Raw genomic sequence first — 16,936 nt, forward strand, 5'->3', positions numbered from 1 at the left:
AGGTTCTAAGTATCAGGAAAGACAGGAAATGCAGCGTGAAAATAGCAGACCCAAAGTTCTTAGTTAACTGCAGCGACGGAGACTCAGACTGGAATGGAGGTAGAAAGAGTTGATACAGAGTGGGTTTAATTCTAAACCTTTTCTTCGCTGAACTTAGAAATGTATGGCACTGGTCATTTTAAGACCAGAGCAGCACCAGCATCCAAATAGTGACAGACAGTTTGGAATGCCATAGTCTGCTGTGTACTCAGAGTATTTTTATTAAAGAAGACAAAGAGCCCAGCAGAGATTGTGTCCTCATCTTCACCCAACTGCAAAATCAAAAGTTCAGAAACAGCATCTCAGGACACTTTTTAGGTGGGAAAGAAAGAATCTAGAGGATGGCTCTAAATGATTGCTTCCTTCAGACCATGCCCTGCAACATCTCCAACCACAGTGTGGATCTCCCCATGAGCGAGGACTGGTTCCACCGGGGCATCCTCTATGTCATCCCTGCAGTTTATGGAGTCATCATTCTGATAGGCCTCATTGGCAACATCACCCTGATCAAGATCTTTTGTACCGTGAAGTCCATGCGAAATGTACCAAACCTGTTCATCTCCAGCCTGGCTTTGGGAGACCTGCTCCTCCTGGTAACGTGTGCTCCCGTGGATGCCAGCAGGTACCTGGCCGACAGATGGCTGTTTGGCAGGATTGGCTGCAAGCTGATCCCCTTTATACAGCTTACCTCAGTGGGGGTGTCGGTCTTCACACTCACGGCCCTCTCAGCAGACAGGTAAGTCCTGGAGGACAGTTACATTCTTTCTTAGGGTGGCAGGTGCCTCAGTGAGTGAGCTACCACGTTGGGACAGACGGAGCTGTTTGCACAAAGGGACGTTTCACTCAAACTCAGATTCTCTTTCAGGCATGTTTTTGTTCCGAGGGTTACTTCTGGAGTTTGACGTGCTGGTTTAAGAAAGAACAGTGAATGGATGGCAGGCAAAAAATCGGGCAAGTGAGAAAAAAATCTTAGTGTAAGATGGGGGTACATTTTCTGGGGACAGATGGATTTAGCATGGATTTTTCCTAACTTCTCCCTCCCTGTGAACTTAATTGACCAGGGAGGAAGAAAAATCACAACTAATAGAGTTTAAACCTCAGGCAAATGTTACTTAGAAGCAATTCAAAGTCTTCAGAGAACAAAAAGGCCACACTGTACTTCTAGTTCAAAATATTCTTTCAGAAATGACCAACAGGAGAAATTAAGTGCCATTTCCCTGAAATTCATTTTCCCCAGCTAACTTTTCTCACAGCTGATTTTGTTAACTTTATTTTTACTGTTGACACTAGGTTGTCTGTAACCAAACAGTTTGTGTGCTGTTTTTTCTAAGAACCTCTTAAGTGAAATCAAGCATTATTGGATTTTTTTTCTTGAGAAATCTCCATTCAAGATTGATTTTGAATTTTAATATCTTTGGTACTATACTTCCATATACAGTGCCTTTGGAGTGTTTTTGGGCTGGTGGTTGAGGAGAGTCGGTACAATGTTTTACTCTGGTAAATATGCATATTTGTGAACTGCATTTCTTGTGTGAACCTATTGGTCAACAATTTATATTTATTCATTCTTAAAAATTCGTATTCATTTTTTGAACACCTGCTTGAATTAACCAGTCAGGAAGTACCTGCAGGCTATTCACACAGGTTGCTGAATGTATCTTATGTACTTCTGAGCTCCAGAAGCTGGACACAGTAATGAATAGACTCCAGACACATCATAGACCAGATGGTCAAATTAAGAAAAATTGGTACAGTGAACCAAAGACAATAAATTTTTATTTGTGAATCAACAGTATGTTATGGTTTTAAAGATACACAGGCATTTGAAAGTGTACCAAGAAAGGCATAGAAGCAGCTCTTGAAAATTTATGCTCTAAAGAAAATGTCCCACATTGTAATACATGTGGTGTTGGATTCTCATTTTGTAGAGGAACAAACAGTCCCCAGGTGATCTGGCTTTGTTGAGTAATGGACAAATAAGATAGTGTTATCAGTATTTGTAGACATGTGTTTATACTTAGCTGCCTGAAGTACACTGCTCAGCACACACGACATTTTTCAAAGGGTGAAAACTAACAGCCCGGAAATGAGGTTTGCACATCGTACCGGCTGGGCATGGTCTCTCCATTCCCGCTCCTCACATCCAGCCTTCTGTGACCCTGAACATTTGCCCACAAGCAGTTCCGACTGTTGATTCAGGGCAGGCAAACTTTGGAGCTGGCAGGAGGTCTGGGGCTTGTTACCAGTGGCTGAGGGCTCCTCAGGATGAGGGGAATTTTCTTGATGAGAAGATGAGATTTTTGTTTCCGGGGCTGTGAGAGCAGTAGTACAGATGGTGTTTACTCTTTTGCTGGTGGGGGCGGGGAGTGGGAGCAGAGAGGAAAGTGAGGACGTGGGGTGTAAAGATGCAGCTGCACAGAACCCCTCGGCAGAGTTTCGAAGCGGACCAAATTCACCATCAGCAAAAAGGCACTTTCAAAAGCCGAGTTGCATGCTTTGTCAGCTCTACTGTGTTCTCAGTGAGTTGATAGTTACTGCATGTCCTTCCCAAGTCCAGAAATTACTATGAACTTTCATATAACTAACTTTTTGGGTTTTGCTAAGGCTTAAAAAGGCTGATGGATCACCTGAACCATAGGTAGTGCATCTAACCAATTTCAACAAGAATAGGCATTGAGCTACTTAAACAATGTAAGACTATACTTATCTATTTATCTCATTTTTAGGAGATGTTGGCACCTTATAACAACCTCGTGAGGTTGGCAGGGCAAATATATATATCTCTCTCTCCACACATATACAATATCTATTTCTTCTCAATAAGGCAATAAGGCGTTATCTATATACAATACACTGAACCCGTAAGTGTACAGTTTAATATATTTTTACACATGTCTGTGTAACAACATAACCACGACCCAGATGGAGGTATGGAACAGTTGCAGCACTCTAGGAGTTTCTTTCATGCTCCTTCCCAGGCAATGCCCACCCCCATAAAGAGGCAATCACTATTCTGAGTTCAATTACCATAGATTACTTTTGCCAGATTATACTTGTTATGCTTCTCATTATGTTTGTGACAATCATCCATCTTGGTGTATGTAGCAATGGTTTCTACTTTTGAATCGCCATGTAGCATTCCATTTTATGAATACACCTCAATTTATTTATCCATGCTAACCAATGCCAATAGGCATTGGGTTGTTTCCAATTTGGGATTGATAATAACCTTCTCTGGATATTCTTATATATGCCTTTTAACATCTGTAAGTATTTATTTCTCTTGGGCATGTCTGGGAGTGGAATTGCTAGATCATAAGGGGCATATACTTAGTAAATATTGTCAAAGAGTTTTCCAAAGCGGTAGTCTGTAGGGCTAGATTGGTAAAAGAGTGATCCAGAAGACCCTCCAAACTGTCTGATCATCACGATCATTGAGGAGCTTTAAAAATATACAGATTCTTAGCCCCATCCTAAATCTACTCAATCAGGGCTTTTAAGGTGTCAACAGGCACAGCAATAATCATCCATCCCTGCTCCCTGTAGGTTGACCAGCAATGCCAGCACTCTTCCCAATCTCCCTTCTGCATCCCCCCATTTCCCCAAGTAAATTTGAGTCTTTGTTAACATTAAAAAGATAAATTTTTTGCAGAAAAGTTCATACTGATGCCACTGTGTTAAAGGGAGACTTCAAGACAGTCCCAGAAACCAGAATCCTGGCTTTTGCACAGCCACCCAATTGCAGATTTGCATTCAAACTCCTTCAGATAGGTCCCTGCCCTCCCTCTCCTTTCATGCTTTCTTCCCTTTGCATACACACTGATGCCCTCATACACAGTGGTTACACTGAGTTCTTGGCTCTGCATCCTTGCTTATATTGTGTCACGCTCATTCTCCAGAATGCTTTGCCCTTTCCTAAATAGAACACTCTGCTTCCCAGCCCATGTGATACGTGGCTTGGGATGGGCCCTGCACTTTTGGATTTTTTTCCGCCATTACTACCCGTAAGAGGGAGTCAGACCAAGTCAGTAACTCTCTGACCTTAGTTGAATTATCTATAAAATAATAGAGTTGCACTAGATTATTTCAGAGATTCTTCCAGGTGTTAAAATTTATGGCTTTTAAAAAATCTGTCATTTTGCCTATCCTTTGGAATCTGGCTCAAGCCTCCCCCTTAAAGCCCTAAGTTGGACCATTCTAGCCCACATTTCCTAACCCCCTTCTAAAGGTGAGACTTCTTATCTGAGATGTGAATTATCTTACGACATCTTTCACCTTGCTGTTTTGAAATATTTCACTCATTTGTCTTTTTTTAGCCTCATCTATTCATTGCTTTAATTTTTCAAGTATATTATTAAGAAAGTCAAGGACAGATTTCTTATATCTTCCACAGTGCCTCACATGCTTCCTTGTACCAAGTGAGTGGTCAATAAATATTTATTAAAATTATGGTTAATTTATGCATACTTTTTTTTCTTCTCATTATTATTAATCTTCCCCATTTTGGGGGGAACTTTTCTGAAAGCATACTCTTAAAATGCATCATTCAGTCACCTGCTTCTTATCTATCCCTCTCTATTAGGCTCTCATTATTTAGGTATATAAGAGGAAAGCTATTCTTTGTGAGTCAGTGAATAGAGGGGTGGATAGATGGAAAGATAAATGGATAGGTGGGAAGATGGGTGCGTGGATGGGTGGTTGGAGAGACAGGTGAATGATTGGATGGATGGATATATTTTTTGCATAATGGTCTTTCCTACTAGATGCTCATCTCTGTACTAGGTGCCTCAGTATTGTGTAAATGGAATTTAAGACCTGAATTTGACCCTCAACAGGAAAAGGGTGAGTAAAGTTTGTGTTTTCTTTTCCAGTAAGTTTAAAGTTTAAAGCTGGATTTAATGGTGATGGCATATAATGCCCAGGTTATGTTGTGCCTGCTTCAGTATCACTGTGCAGTGGTTACTTCTGCTAGGGTAGAGCTGGTGGAATGAAACCTAAAGACAGACAGATATAGCAGTTCTCCCGTAATGTGCTCCTGGTTTGATCTCATAAAAGACTGTTCATAAGATCACCTTCCCTTGTAATTTGGAATGTCTAAAGAAACAGGAAAGTGTTACATTTACGCAGACTTCATGAAGTATAGATTCTTTGAATTTGTTGCCAGGAATTTATGAGACAGTGTAGTTTTCAGCCTTTCCCGACACCTAGAGCTGCAAGGTCCAACATGCGAGCCACTAACCACATGTAGTTATTTAAATTTAACTTAAATAAAATAAAAATTTCAGTTCTGTAGTCACACAAACCACATGTCAAGTGCTCAGTAGCAATATGTGACTCTACTGGACAGTGGAGATACAGAACATTTCCATCATTGCAGAAAGTTCTATTGGACAGTGCAGAAGAGAGTTTGCTCTGTGCCTTGGGGTCCAAATCTCTTTCTCAATCAAGATCCATGTTAGCTGCTCTCACTCATTGAGGATATCAGAAATTCCTCAGATAAGCAAATATCAAATGCCTCCCAGCTGCATAAGCTTTTCCAGTCTCCAGTCAGTGCAATACAATCACCAGCCACGGGCTTGGGGAATTTAGGCTTCCCATTGATGAGGTTTTGAGACCTGAAAAATACATGTGGAGTTCACTTTCCCGGTCTACATAATGAACTTCTGTCTGATCCTTCTATTCTCTTTGGCCAGGTCCTCTTCCGCCCGCAGTCTGTCTTTCTAACTTCCTATCCTAAGACTTGCCAGAACAGACACTGCTCTAGCTCAACTCTGCTCCTCATTGTCTTGCATATGTGCCACCTGAATTCTCCACACTCTGTCTTCATTTCTCCTTCCCTGATGGCCAGGCTCTATTCCCTCCATTTGTCCAAGTCCGAGCAAGCCTTCAAGGCTCACTTCAAGAAGAGCCTTCTCTTCTATGAAATGTTCACTGATATTTTCTTTTTCCCTTCCCAAGATGCTTTTGCCTGTTCATTAAATACCAAACCTATCCTGCCTTGTATTGCTAGGTCCTTTTTATAGATGTGTTTTCTACTTCCATAATCACATGCAAAGCTCCATGAATTCTGTCTTCTACGACAGCAGGGTCTTTCATCTAGTAAGAGGTCAATAAACACAGCTTGGTTGGTGTTTGAGCACTAACAAAATGATGAAGTCCATCCAATGGCTACAAATAAAGTTCGAGCCCTTGTAGATGGTGTTCTGAGACTCAATTTGCAATTGGAAGAGGGGGTTCCACACACCTCCAACAAGCAATTCTCAGAATACCAACTGGTTATCTGAGAATTCGACTCAATTCTGACACAATCTAGCTGGAGATAGTATCAAATTCAAGGTTGATGGCTCACTCCTACAAGGCTGCAACACCCACTGCCCCCCACCCCCCGACTTCAGACACCAGTCACAAGTCCAGATCATTACCTATGCTTCTGACCAAGTGGCTATAAATACCCTTTCCTTGGTTTGACTAATTTGCTAGAGTGGCTCACGGAACTCAGAAAAACATTTTCCTTTCTAGATCACTAGTTTACTATGAAAGAATATAACTCAGGGTAAGGTATGGGTAAAGAGCATGGAGCATCTATAGGCTCTCCAGTGAACCAATCTGGCCACATCTTCGAGTGTTCACTACCCCAGAAGCTGTCCCATTGAATTGTTATGGATGCTTCATTACAGTCACGATTGATTACATTATTGGCCCTTGGCAATTGATTCAACCTCCAGCCCCTCCCCTCTTCCTGGAGGTGGGGGGAAAGGGGTAGGGGAGGGTAGGACTTAAAGTTTCAACCTGCCAATCACATGATTGGGTCTCTTGGTGACCAGCTCTCATCTTTCAGTGCTTTCCAAAATTCATCTCATTAACATGACAAAAGACACCTGCATCACACTCAACACTTGGGAAATTCCAAAAATTCCATGAGTTGTGAGCTAGAATCTGTGCACAAAGACAGGATATATGAAAAACATATTTTGGTCATCTGAATGACCAAATACATATTTCTTATAAATCATAATAGACAACTTGTTTGCCACAGACACCAAAAGAAATGATGAAATTTGGTCTTGTCACAACAAATTCAGAATAGAGTCTGACTAGAACCCTATTGTCCTCATTCCACATCCCAGTTAGCTTCAGGAGAATTGGAAACTTTTCTTCAGAAACCATCAAAACAGAGTCCGATACTATTTTCCTTCTCTGGGAAGCGGGAGCTCCCTACCCCAAGATCCACTGTTTTGACGGAAGACCCCTTTCTAGAGATCACCCAGTAACTTCAAAGTTCCTCTACTACTCTAGAGGCCCAGCTCCACTCATTCCAAGGAGACATCATTTCCCACAAGAAAAGGCAGATTAATTTCTTGTCCCTCTCTTGGAAAGTTTTCATGAGCCATGAGGTCATAATTTTTCTATAACATGATTTTTGTGAGGAATATGTTGCCTCTCTGGAAGGAGACTTAACTCCTGTCTCCCCACAGTGAAGGATCTGTCACAGCTTCTGGCAGCCTCTGTGAATGCTCAGAGGGCAGGTGCAATGGAAGTGGGGTTTCCCAGAAAGGCTCTTTTAATTGGAGCCTTTTCAATTTTGCTGTGGAGAGAAGGGCAGCAAAGAACTTTGACCTTGTCTGTGTAGACTTTTATGTGATTAATTAAGTATCATTTCTGGCAACTTAATATGCATGGAAGCAAAGAACAAAAAGCACAGACTTGATCATGAAACCTAGTTCAGTTTGAAAGGGCTCCCTGGTGAGGTTTATTGAACTGTGCTTGTCAATAACATCCTTTGTAAATAGACTAAATTTGCATTTTTGCACTTGTAAATCCTCCTGGTATGTGGGGTTTGCATAAATTCTCTCTTAAAATACATGTTTTACAGAATGAAAGAAAAAAAAATCTCCATTCCTCTTTGTCTGCCTCCCAAAGTTTTTTTGTTACATTCATCTTTGAAATTCTGGTGGTTAATATCTGATGTTTGCTGCTACTTAAAATAATTTGATTTTCTTCAAAACCCCTAAGCTGCTGATTCATTTTACACATGACAGGTCACCTTCTATACAGGATCTTCATTGGCTACTCAATCCAAGCGAATGACCAACGTTATTCTATCATCCACTGTTTTTTTTTTAGATTGAGGCGTAATTTACATTCAGTAAATTTTTAGGTGTACAAAACTCTATGAATTTTGACAAACTCATATAGTTATAAAACCACCACCGCCACAATCATGACCCAGAACACTTTCATTATCCCCCAACTTCTCTCATGCCCTTCCTGCACCCCTAGCTCCTAATCTTTTCTAGAATATCACATGAATAATGTAATACAGTATGTGGTCCTTTGAGTTTGGCTTCTTTAGTTGATGTTGTTGCACATTTAAGTAGTTCATTCTTTTTTATTGCTAAGTAGTATCCCATTGCATGGCTACACCACGATTTATTCTTCAGTTAATGGGCATTAGGACTGGCTTCAGTTTTGGATGATGAATAAAACTGTCACAAACATTCACATACAATTTTTGTACGGATGCATATCTTTATTTTTCTTAGGTAAAAATAATCCGGTATTATTTTCTTGAGAATTACTTTGTTCATTTGTTTGTTCACTTCTTTACTGTCTGTTTTCCACCACTAGAATACAAGCTCCCCACAAATGGGAGGCTATCTCATTCATTAACATATTCTCTGGCACTGGAACAGATTCTAACCTGTTGTAGGTGCTTGGTAAGTGTTCATTGAATACATGAATGTGTTACAGGTGATGTCAACTCTTGGTTTTTTGAGTTTGACAAAGAATTCAGAGCCAAGAACTCTAGCGCAAGAGGAAGTTTATTTAGCATGCAAAGCAAAAGTACATTCGAAGAGAAGAATCGGTTAGGCTACTCAGAGAGCTGCCTTGGCCTTTTAGAAAGACAGTAACCGAGGCAGAAATGCGCCAGCTGAGCTTCCTGCGCGCAGAAAACAAGTTAGAGGCAAAAGGAGAGCCCTTGGAGACAGGTTCAGGGGATTAGCCTGGGATGAGCTGCCCACTTCTCCCCTAGTTGCAAGTCTAGTGGGGACCCTTAGAGTTTAGGAAAAAGAAAGCAAAGATACGCGCCTGAAGACAGAAGGCATGGGCATGCTCTAGACAGAGAGCGTGCACTGAATCCTTTGTTTTAAGGGTTTTTATCTGTTTTGTAAAGGCAGGAATTTTAGGAGAGGTCACAGTGGAAGATCTCAATAGACTATTCATCAGCTTTCCAGATAGGTCCTTTAATAGGCTGATTCATCAAAATTTAGGGTCAGGGTCATGGTCTGCACTGCTTGGTCAGTGCTAGGATAAGGGGGTCATTAGTTGTTGCAGCTGGTCCTGCTGTCAGCCACGGTGTATCTTCGTCTGGTTTTGCTGCTTTTCAGGGCCTGGGGCTGAAATGAAACTGAGGCCTAGATGTTGTCTCTAGTTTGACCAGAACTCCGTCTCTGCGGTCAACAGACCTGAGGCTTTGTTCCTAAGTTTATTTAATGCTGATGAGAACCTCATTGTCCTGAGGGCTTAATGCTTAAAGGAGTGGATGGGAAAGGAAGGAGGCGGGAGAGTCAGGGTGCTGGAGGGGGTCGGTCCGAGTCAGCTGCCTCCGTTTCCCCGTTCCACATGCCAAGGGATTTTTCTTGCTTCTTACTATCCTGCCTCAAATGGATGGATACATGAAGGAAGGAATAAAGGAATGAATGAATTCCGGTAGGTTTTATCGCGCAAACCTGGATGATTGGGTTATGGTCTATAAATCGTATTTGTTTCCTCTGATGGCTAACAGACTGCAGTAAAACAGTGGTTTCAACCCTTGATGACAAGACCTCATGCGGGTTTCATGGTGACTGTTTGGGGAGTAGTTTTTAAGTAAAGCAAATAAAATCATGAATACAAAGTTAGGGAGAGAAGTGAATGTTTTAAAATATTTAGAAATCATATATTAGATTACAGATCACAATAAGTTACAAATTTAAATGAGTTGATAAATTCTACAAATGTCACAAAATCCAGAAAAATAACATCTGTTAACTGCTTGACACATGTTTACCACACTTGTTTTCTTAACATTTTGGCTTCATCCTCATTTCTCTCTTAAAATGACAATGGTTTGGAAATATCCTTTTCTATAGAGAAATTAGAAAGATAAGTCAGTGTTAGCAAGGCCTATTAAAATTAACTTACTAACGACAGGTTAGAAAAGTTTCTTTTAGTTTAATAACTCATTATTAGTAATGTTACATAAATATTTAGGATTATTATCAAATGCTTAGGATTATTTGAGAAAGCCACTCTCAAGCTTCTTTCCTGTATGGGCTGTAAAGTTGCACAGCATTTCAAGCTCTCATGTGCCTTGAATAATCTTAAATACTCATTAAATTGATGATGTCCATTAACCTATTTGCCATGGATGTCCTTGCATTATGAGTTTTAAGTTATCTTCATCACCGTTGGTATTTATGTGGGTATACATGAGTGACTTTACATAAATGTATTTGCTATTTGTAATTTAGCTGCAGGTTCCTGACTTCTAACAGACATAATAAACTCAATTTTGCTAATATATTTGGATTTAAACCTACCATCTTTTCTTTTGGTTTTTATAGTTCTCACCTGTTTCATACTCCTTTTTCCCTCTCTTCTTGCCTTCTTTTAAATTAATTAAATACTTTAATTATTTTATTCTTCACCCCCTCATGAACTTGTTAATTCTACAAGCTCTTAATAGTATTCTTTGAGGGGCTACCCTAGAGTTTACAACATGTATCCTTGACTTTTTGGAATTTACTATCAATTGGAACTTTCCCACTTCTCAGACAATGGAAGGATAATAGGGCGCTTGAACCTCATTTTAATTCCCTTCTGTCCTTTTTTTGTTATTGTTATTCCATATTTTAATTCTCTCTATATTTTAAAACCTACAAGACATCATGTTTATTGTTTTTATATACTCTACCTTTACTTACATATTTACCTTTAGATTTACACTTATTCCAGCATTTACCTTTCCTGTTGTTCTCCATTCCTTCCTGCTTCTCTGGCTTCATCAGAGATCATTTTACTTCTGCCCAAAGGACGCCCTTCAGTATTTCATTTAGTATACATCTAAGGGAGATACATCTTCTGTTTTTGTCTGAAAATGTCTTTATTTTATGTAATTTGGGGAAAGATATCTTTGCTGAGCATAGGTTTCTAGGCTGGCCTTCTTATCTTTCACACTTTGAATTATTGTCCTCTGACTTGCGCTGTGAAGTCAGATATCAGTTTTATTGTTGCTCCTTTAAAATTATTGATTTTTTTCTTCTTGACAGATTAAAAAAATTTTCTCCTTATCTTTGGCTTTCAGCAGCATCATTCTAAAGCATCTGAGTATGGTTTTCCTTGTATTTTCCTGTTTGAGATTTATAGCTTTTCTTAAATCTGTAGCTTGGAAGACTTTAGCTGATTTTGGAAAATCCGCAACCATTAGATATTCAAACATTGCTTCTGTCCCTTTCTGTTTCTCCTCTCCTTTTCTATTCTGTCTACATATAAATAGAAAAACTACAGGTTAACTTTCAGCTTTTTGAGTTTTTTCCCCCCTGTGGTTGTTTTTGCTTTTATTGAGACAGGAAATTTTATGCTAGGGTGAGGCCTCTGTTACCAAAAACTATTTTAAGCAAAATTTCATTTCATCACTTGACCATGTCCCATGAAATTCCTACTCCCTTTTCTGTGTTTTCTATTCCTTTTCCTCATTGTAGTCAGTCTGGCCATTTTCAGCTCTTTAATCTTCTCTTCAACTGTGTCTAGTCTGCTTCTGAAGCTCCCATTTAATTCTTAAGTTCAGGTATAGTATACTGCAATTCTAGAGTTTCTATTTGGTTACATCTGGTCATCTAATTTCTTTAATTAGCTCCCATATATTGTAAAATCCCTCTCTGGCAACCTTAATATGTGGAACCTCTCAAAGTCTTTTTCAATTATATATTTTCTTCTTTTTTTTTTAGGGCCATTCAGTTTTACTTCCTGGTATAAGAGGCAATTTTTGACTACCTGATTTTGTATATGAAGAGCTATAAATAATTTGAGGCTCTGGATAGTATTATCTTCCAGAAGAGATTAGCTTTTACTTCTTTCAGGCATTTGGGAGGTGCCTGTATATCTCATCCAATCGGGGATGGAGCAGACTGGAGACTGGGCTTGGGTCTTTGTGCCAGTGGGTGTATTTCCAGCTCACCGCCACTACTAGGATGCACCCCTTGGTGCATTTCAACTAAAGCCTGGGTTGTTTACCTGGACTCCTCTCGCAGGCTGGCCCTCACCTCCATTTATTGTCCCCCTTTATCCTAAAACTGCCTGAAGCTCCACTCAGCTGTTTCTATGCTGCTGCTGTAATTTGGGAAATGCCTTGAGCAGGAAATAATGCTGAATAACAGCTTCACTTCTTTGCATTTCCCTTCTCCCCAGGATTTTGGCCCCTCAAATCCTAACTGCCTTGCTATTTCTCTGATGTTTTCAAAGAGGTTTTCTAGCTTGCCATCTCAGTCGAGTTGGTCAGCTACAAGCTAGTTTGCCATTAACAAAAGTGGAAAATCCTATACCACCTCTCTTACGGATCTGACCTTCTGCCCTCTGCCCTCGAAGCTACCCACATCCCAGTTCCTTTAAAGAGTACAGAACTACCTGGTCAGACCCATGGGATCAGCATTCAGAGGCTCAGATTATCTCTGCGATTTAGATTCAGGAAAGTAAGCTCTGGCTAACTTCAAAGTGAGAAAGGCAGGAATCTCAGCGGGGGCCTGAAGCAGCGGACACCGCCAAGTGTTGTAGGTACATCAAAGCTCTGGTATCTTTCAACTAGGCCAGGACTCTTAGCCCCAGTAAGCAGGAGCTAGAGCCGACATTTGGTTATGTGGTGATTGATAACTGCTGAAATTTCATAGGACGGAAAGAGCTAAAATATTCCTAAGGTACCTTTCTTTAAACTTCACTTCTTTACTACTTTTTTCTTCTTTTTTTTTTTTAGTATTGGATCATCAGTTGGTGGGAACCAATTGACCAGTGGTGACAGCTAAAGATTACATAGGAAAGAAATAGGGGGAAATGCGAAATGCAACACATAAAGAAATTTATTTCTGTGTGAGAATTTACCATGACAATAAGATGTCCACGTGACTCGCTTTTTTCTTTATACTTTCTACATATAAGTAGAACAACTACATGCAGTCTTAAGCTTTTCAAGGTTTCTGTTTTCCTTTTGGTGGTGGCTTTTATTGTCAGGCAATTTCATATCAGGGTCAGGCCTCTGTTATGAGAAATACTTTCAACACAATTTAAGAACAATATAAAATTATGTAAAAACAAAATTACAGTATTTTCTCTATGAGAACATTTGGGAAATGCTTATTTTTTTAAAATAGATGGTGATCTAAATAGATTTTTAAGACTTTTATTTTCTTTTTCCTTTCCGCTCTAAGTGCTTGGAAAATGGACAATCAGAATGTGGCATCTTTTCTAAATTGTCAACAGAGGTGAAATTGAAGGTTCAAAAGATGGCTTCAGTGTAGTAAATATTTAGTTTTAACCATTCTTTACTTGTTCTTTCAAAAGACTTCACTTCACTGAGAATCCAAAGTGCTGGAGCCAAATATAACTGAAGTGCGGATCCAGAGATCTAGGCTCTTTAAGTTAAGGAAATGAAACTTGATGATTTCTAAGTTTTATATTCCATAGTTATATAAAAAACAGGTTTGCAATTAAACATGTACTCATATGTCTGTACCATCCTAACATCCATTCATATACTGACCTATCATCACTTATTCTAAAAGTGCTTCACAAAGGGGAAAATACATATGTATCACTTTATTGTTATTTCTCTTTATTTTTAGAGAGGGGGAAGAGAGGGAGAGAGAGGAGGAGAAGCATCGATGTGTGACAGATACATCTGTTGCTTGCCTCACGCACGGCCCCTACTGGGGATGTGGCCCACAACCAGGCATGTGCCCTGACTGGGAATTGAACCAGTGACCCTTGGGTTCGCAGGCCGGGATTCAGTCCACTGAGCCACACCAGCCAGGGCTCATTTTATTATTCTTTAATGTCTTTACCTGGGTATATCTTGTTTCCCTGACTGGATTTTAAATCCTTAATGGCCAGGGACTTTTAATCCATACGGCCAAACAAAGTCTGAGATACTAAATTAGGACTTAAATGTACAGATAAATTGCCTAAGGATCCTGAACAATGAGTGCTGAATACTGAAAGTCCAATGGCAGATGTCAGTAGCCTAGTATCTTCATTACCACAAATTAATAGGCCTAACAGTTGGTGCTGTGTGAAATGGAAAATGGGCTTTCCTCCATTTAAAGAAGGAAGGAATAGCCTTGGCTGGTGTGGTTCAGTGGATTGAGCGCCAGCCTGCAAACCAAAGGGTCACAGGTTCAATTCCCAGTGTAGGGCATATCCCTGGGTTGCAGGGAAGGTCCCCAGCAGGGGGCGTGGGAAAGGCAACCACACATTGATGTTTCTCTCCTTCTCTTCCCCTCTCTAAAAATAAATAAAATCTTAAAGAAAAAAAAAAAGAGAGAGAAGGAAGCAACAGCTTTGGTGAAGACAGGCAGAGAAGGACAGAAATGTTAGCCATGTTCACATGTTCAGAGCACATATGTAAAATGCTGGTAAGCTTTTTCTTTAAAAGGACATGGTAAATATTTTTGGTTTTGTAGGCTAGAAGATCTCTGTTGCAACCACTTATCCCTACCATTATAGCACAAAAGCAGCCACAGATTTTATATAAACAAACAGGGATGGCATGGCTGTGCTCCAGTAAAACCTTATTTATGGGCACCAAAATGTGAATCTCATGTAATTTTTATGTGTCACAAAATATTATTCTTCTTCTGAATTTCCCCCAACCATTCAAAACGTAAAAACCATTCTTAGCTCATGGGCCATATGAAAACAGGCAGAGGGCCAGATCTGGCCAGTGGGCCTTAGTTTGCTGTCTCTCATGTAGAGGCCTGTGCCGAGATGGTCATTTAGCAGTGCGAGTTGCCTATTTTAATGGCATGGGACCTAGGGGAATCCATGAGCCTTGGTCAGTGAGCCCAGACAGACTTCCTAAGGGTTATGATCAATAGGAATCATACAGCTGTATGATGCTTTAGGATACGAGGCACTGTCATACCATGCACATTAGCTTTTAGATCATCCAAAAACTGAGAATCAAGTCAACATCTTTAAGCAATGTATGTTTTCCAGAGTTTACTGGGTCCTCTGTGATACCAACAGTTGTGGAAAAGAAGAGAATCAGAGAGTTTTAAATCAAGGCTTAGCTGGATTCCAGCTCCCACAGGCATTGGGCATGGGGGCAGAGCCTTCCTGTTGCTCATCGAGGAAGTAAAGATGTAGACGGACACTGTACTTCTCATTACCTTCTCCCCACGTTTCCCTATCATGCACCATGCTAAGGTCTTTTCATCATAGGCTCATGTAAGCAAGTTACCTTAAAAGTGTGGAATTTGCTGAGGACCCCCAAGAATTCTTCCAGGCTTGAAATGCTTAGAGGAATAGAAAGTGTTTAGGCCTAGGAGATGTCTTCGAAAAGGCTAAGAAGATGGTATCCAGAGTGTTTTGACATAAGCAGGAGAGGAGTGTTTGGCTAGGAGGGGGGCAGGAGAGGACCAGGTTATCTTGAGGATCTTGAGCCCTTTTCCTCATCTGAAAGAGATTACAGGCCAAATTTGGTGCACAGCTCTAGATTTTTTGTTTTAATTATGGCTTTGTTCAATAAATGAAATGGGCATAAAATGAGTAAGACATAGACCTGACTATTAAGAAACTCACAGTCCTGTGACCCAGGACGCATGAACCTTTTTAGCTTCCAGAATGGAATAAGAGAAAATGTCACTGAGTGTCCAGGGCTTATGCTTCTTGACCTCTTTTGTACCTAGTATGGAACCATGCAAAAGTAGGTGCTTAAGATATGTTTATGGTTGTTAGATGCTCTAGTTTTGGAGGAATAGGGGCGCTTTCTTTCATTTAGGCAGGATGTGTTGTCTGGAGCTAATCCTAGAAAGAATCTGTAAATGCACGGACGTTGCCCTCTAGTGACCACCAAGGCTCTTTGGAGCTGAATGGACATGGTGCCCAGAGAGGAGAGCCAGCATCTGCAGAGTGCCGCCTGCTGGCTAGAGGGTTATGGGCATCTGTGTGAGACTGAAATGCTTAAGAAGACGATGCAGTTGCATGCTCTCAGTTCTGTAAAAAAGACAAAGGAAAATTGGAACGCAATGTATCAAAACATGACATGTAAGACTTACGGATAATTTTCTTCTTTGTTTTTAGAATTTTCTACTGTCTAAATTTTTATAATGAGCTGTTAGCACTTTTTTTTGAGCTACGAATTCTTCTTTATTGTATTATTTCCATTACCATTTATCCCTCTTATACCATCCCTTGCAATCACCACACCGTTGTCCATGTCCATGAGTCCTTTTTCCTTTCACTAGAGCCCTCCGCCCCCTACCCCCCACCAAGAGCTGGCAGCCTGCTCTCTCTGAGTTTGTCTCTATTTCGCTTCTTAGTTCAAAGATTCTACGTATCAGTGAGATCATATGCTATTTGTCTTTCTCTAACTGGCGTATTTCACTTAGCATAATGTTCTCCAGGTCCATCCATGCTGTCCCAAAGGCTAAAATTTTCTTCTTTTTTATGGTCGAGTAGTATTCCATTGTGTAAATGTCCTACAGTTGTTTTATCCTCTCATATATTATTTTTGTTTACATTAACTCCATTTTACACTTCAGTTGCTTTAAACTAAAAAAACCTATTAAAAACCAACAGACAAATGTAGTAAGTCTGAGCATAGTATCCTTCCTCATTTTATGTCAGTTATCTACCATTTCTATGC

At 40.2% G+C, this 16,936-nt stretch overlaps 1 protein-coding gene across 1 annotated transcript in view; it reads left to right on the plus strand.

The window, feature by feature from the left end:
* The first annotated feature begins 380 nt into the window (after positions 1 to 380).
* The window catches only part of GRPR (gastrin releasing peptide receptor), a 29,128-nt gene continuing 12,572 nt past the window's right edge, over positions 381 to 16,936 (plus strand). Inside the window, exon 1 of the mRNA XM_054581193.1 lies at positions 381 to 775. Within this exon, the coding sequence (XP_054437168.1) occupies positions 381 to 775 (395 nt within the window). The remainder of the gene's footprint in view (positions 776 to 16,936) is intronic.

Source organism: Pteronotus mesoamericanus, unplaced genomic scaffold (assembly GCF_021234165.1).
Source record: "Pteronotus mesoamericanus isolate MK-2021 breed Mesoamerican mustached bat unplaced genomic scaffold, CSHL_Meso_final contig_65, whole genome shotgun sequence".
NCBI lineage: Eukaryota > Metazoa > Chordata > Mammalia > Chiroptera > Mormoopidae > Pteronotus > Pteronotus mesoamericanus.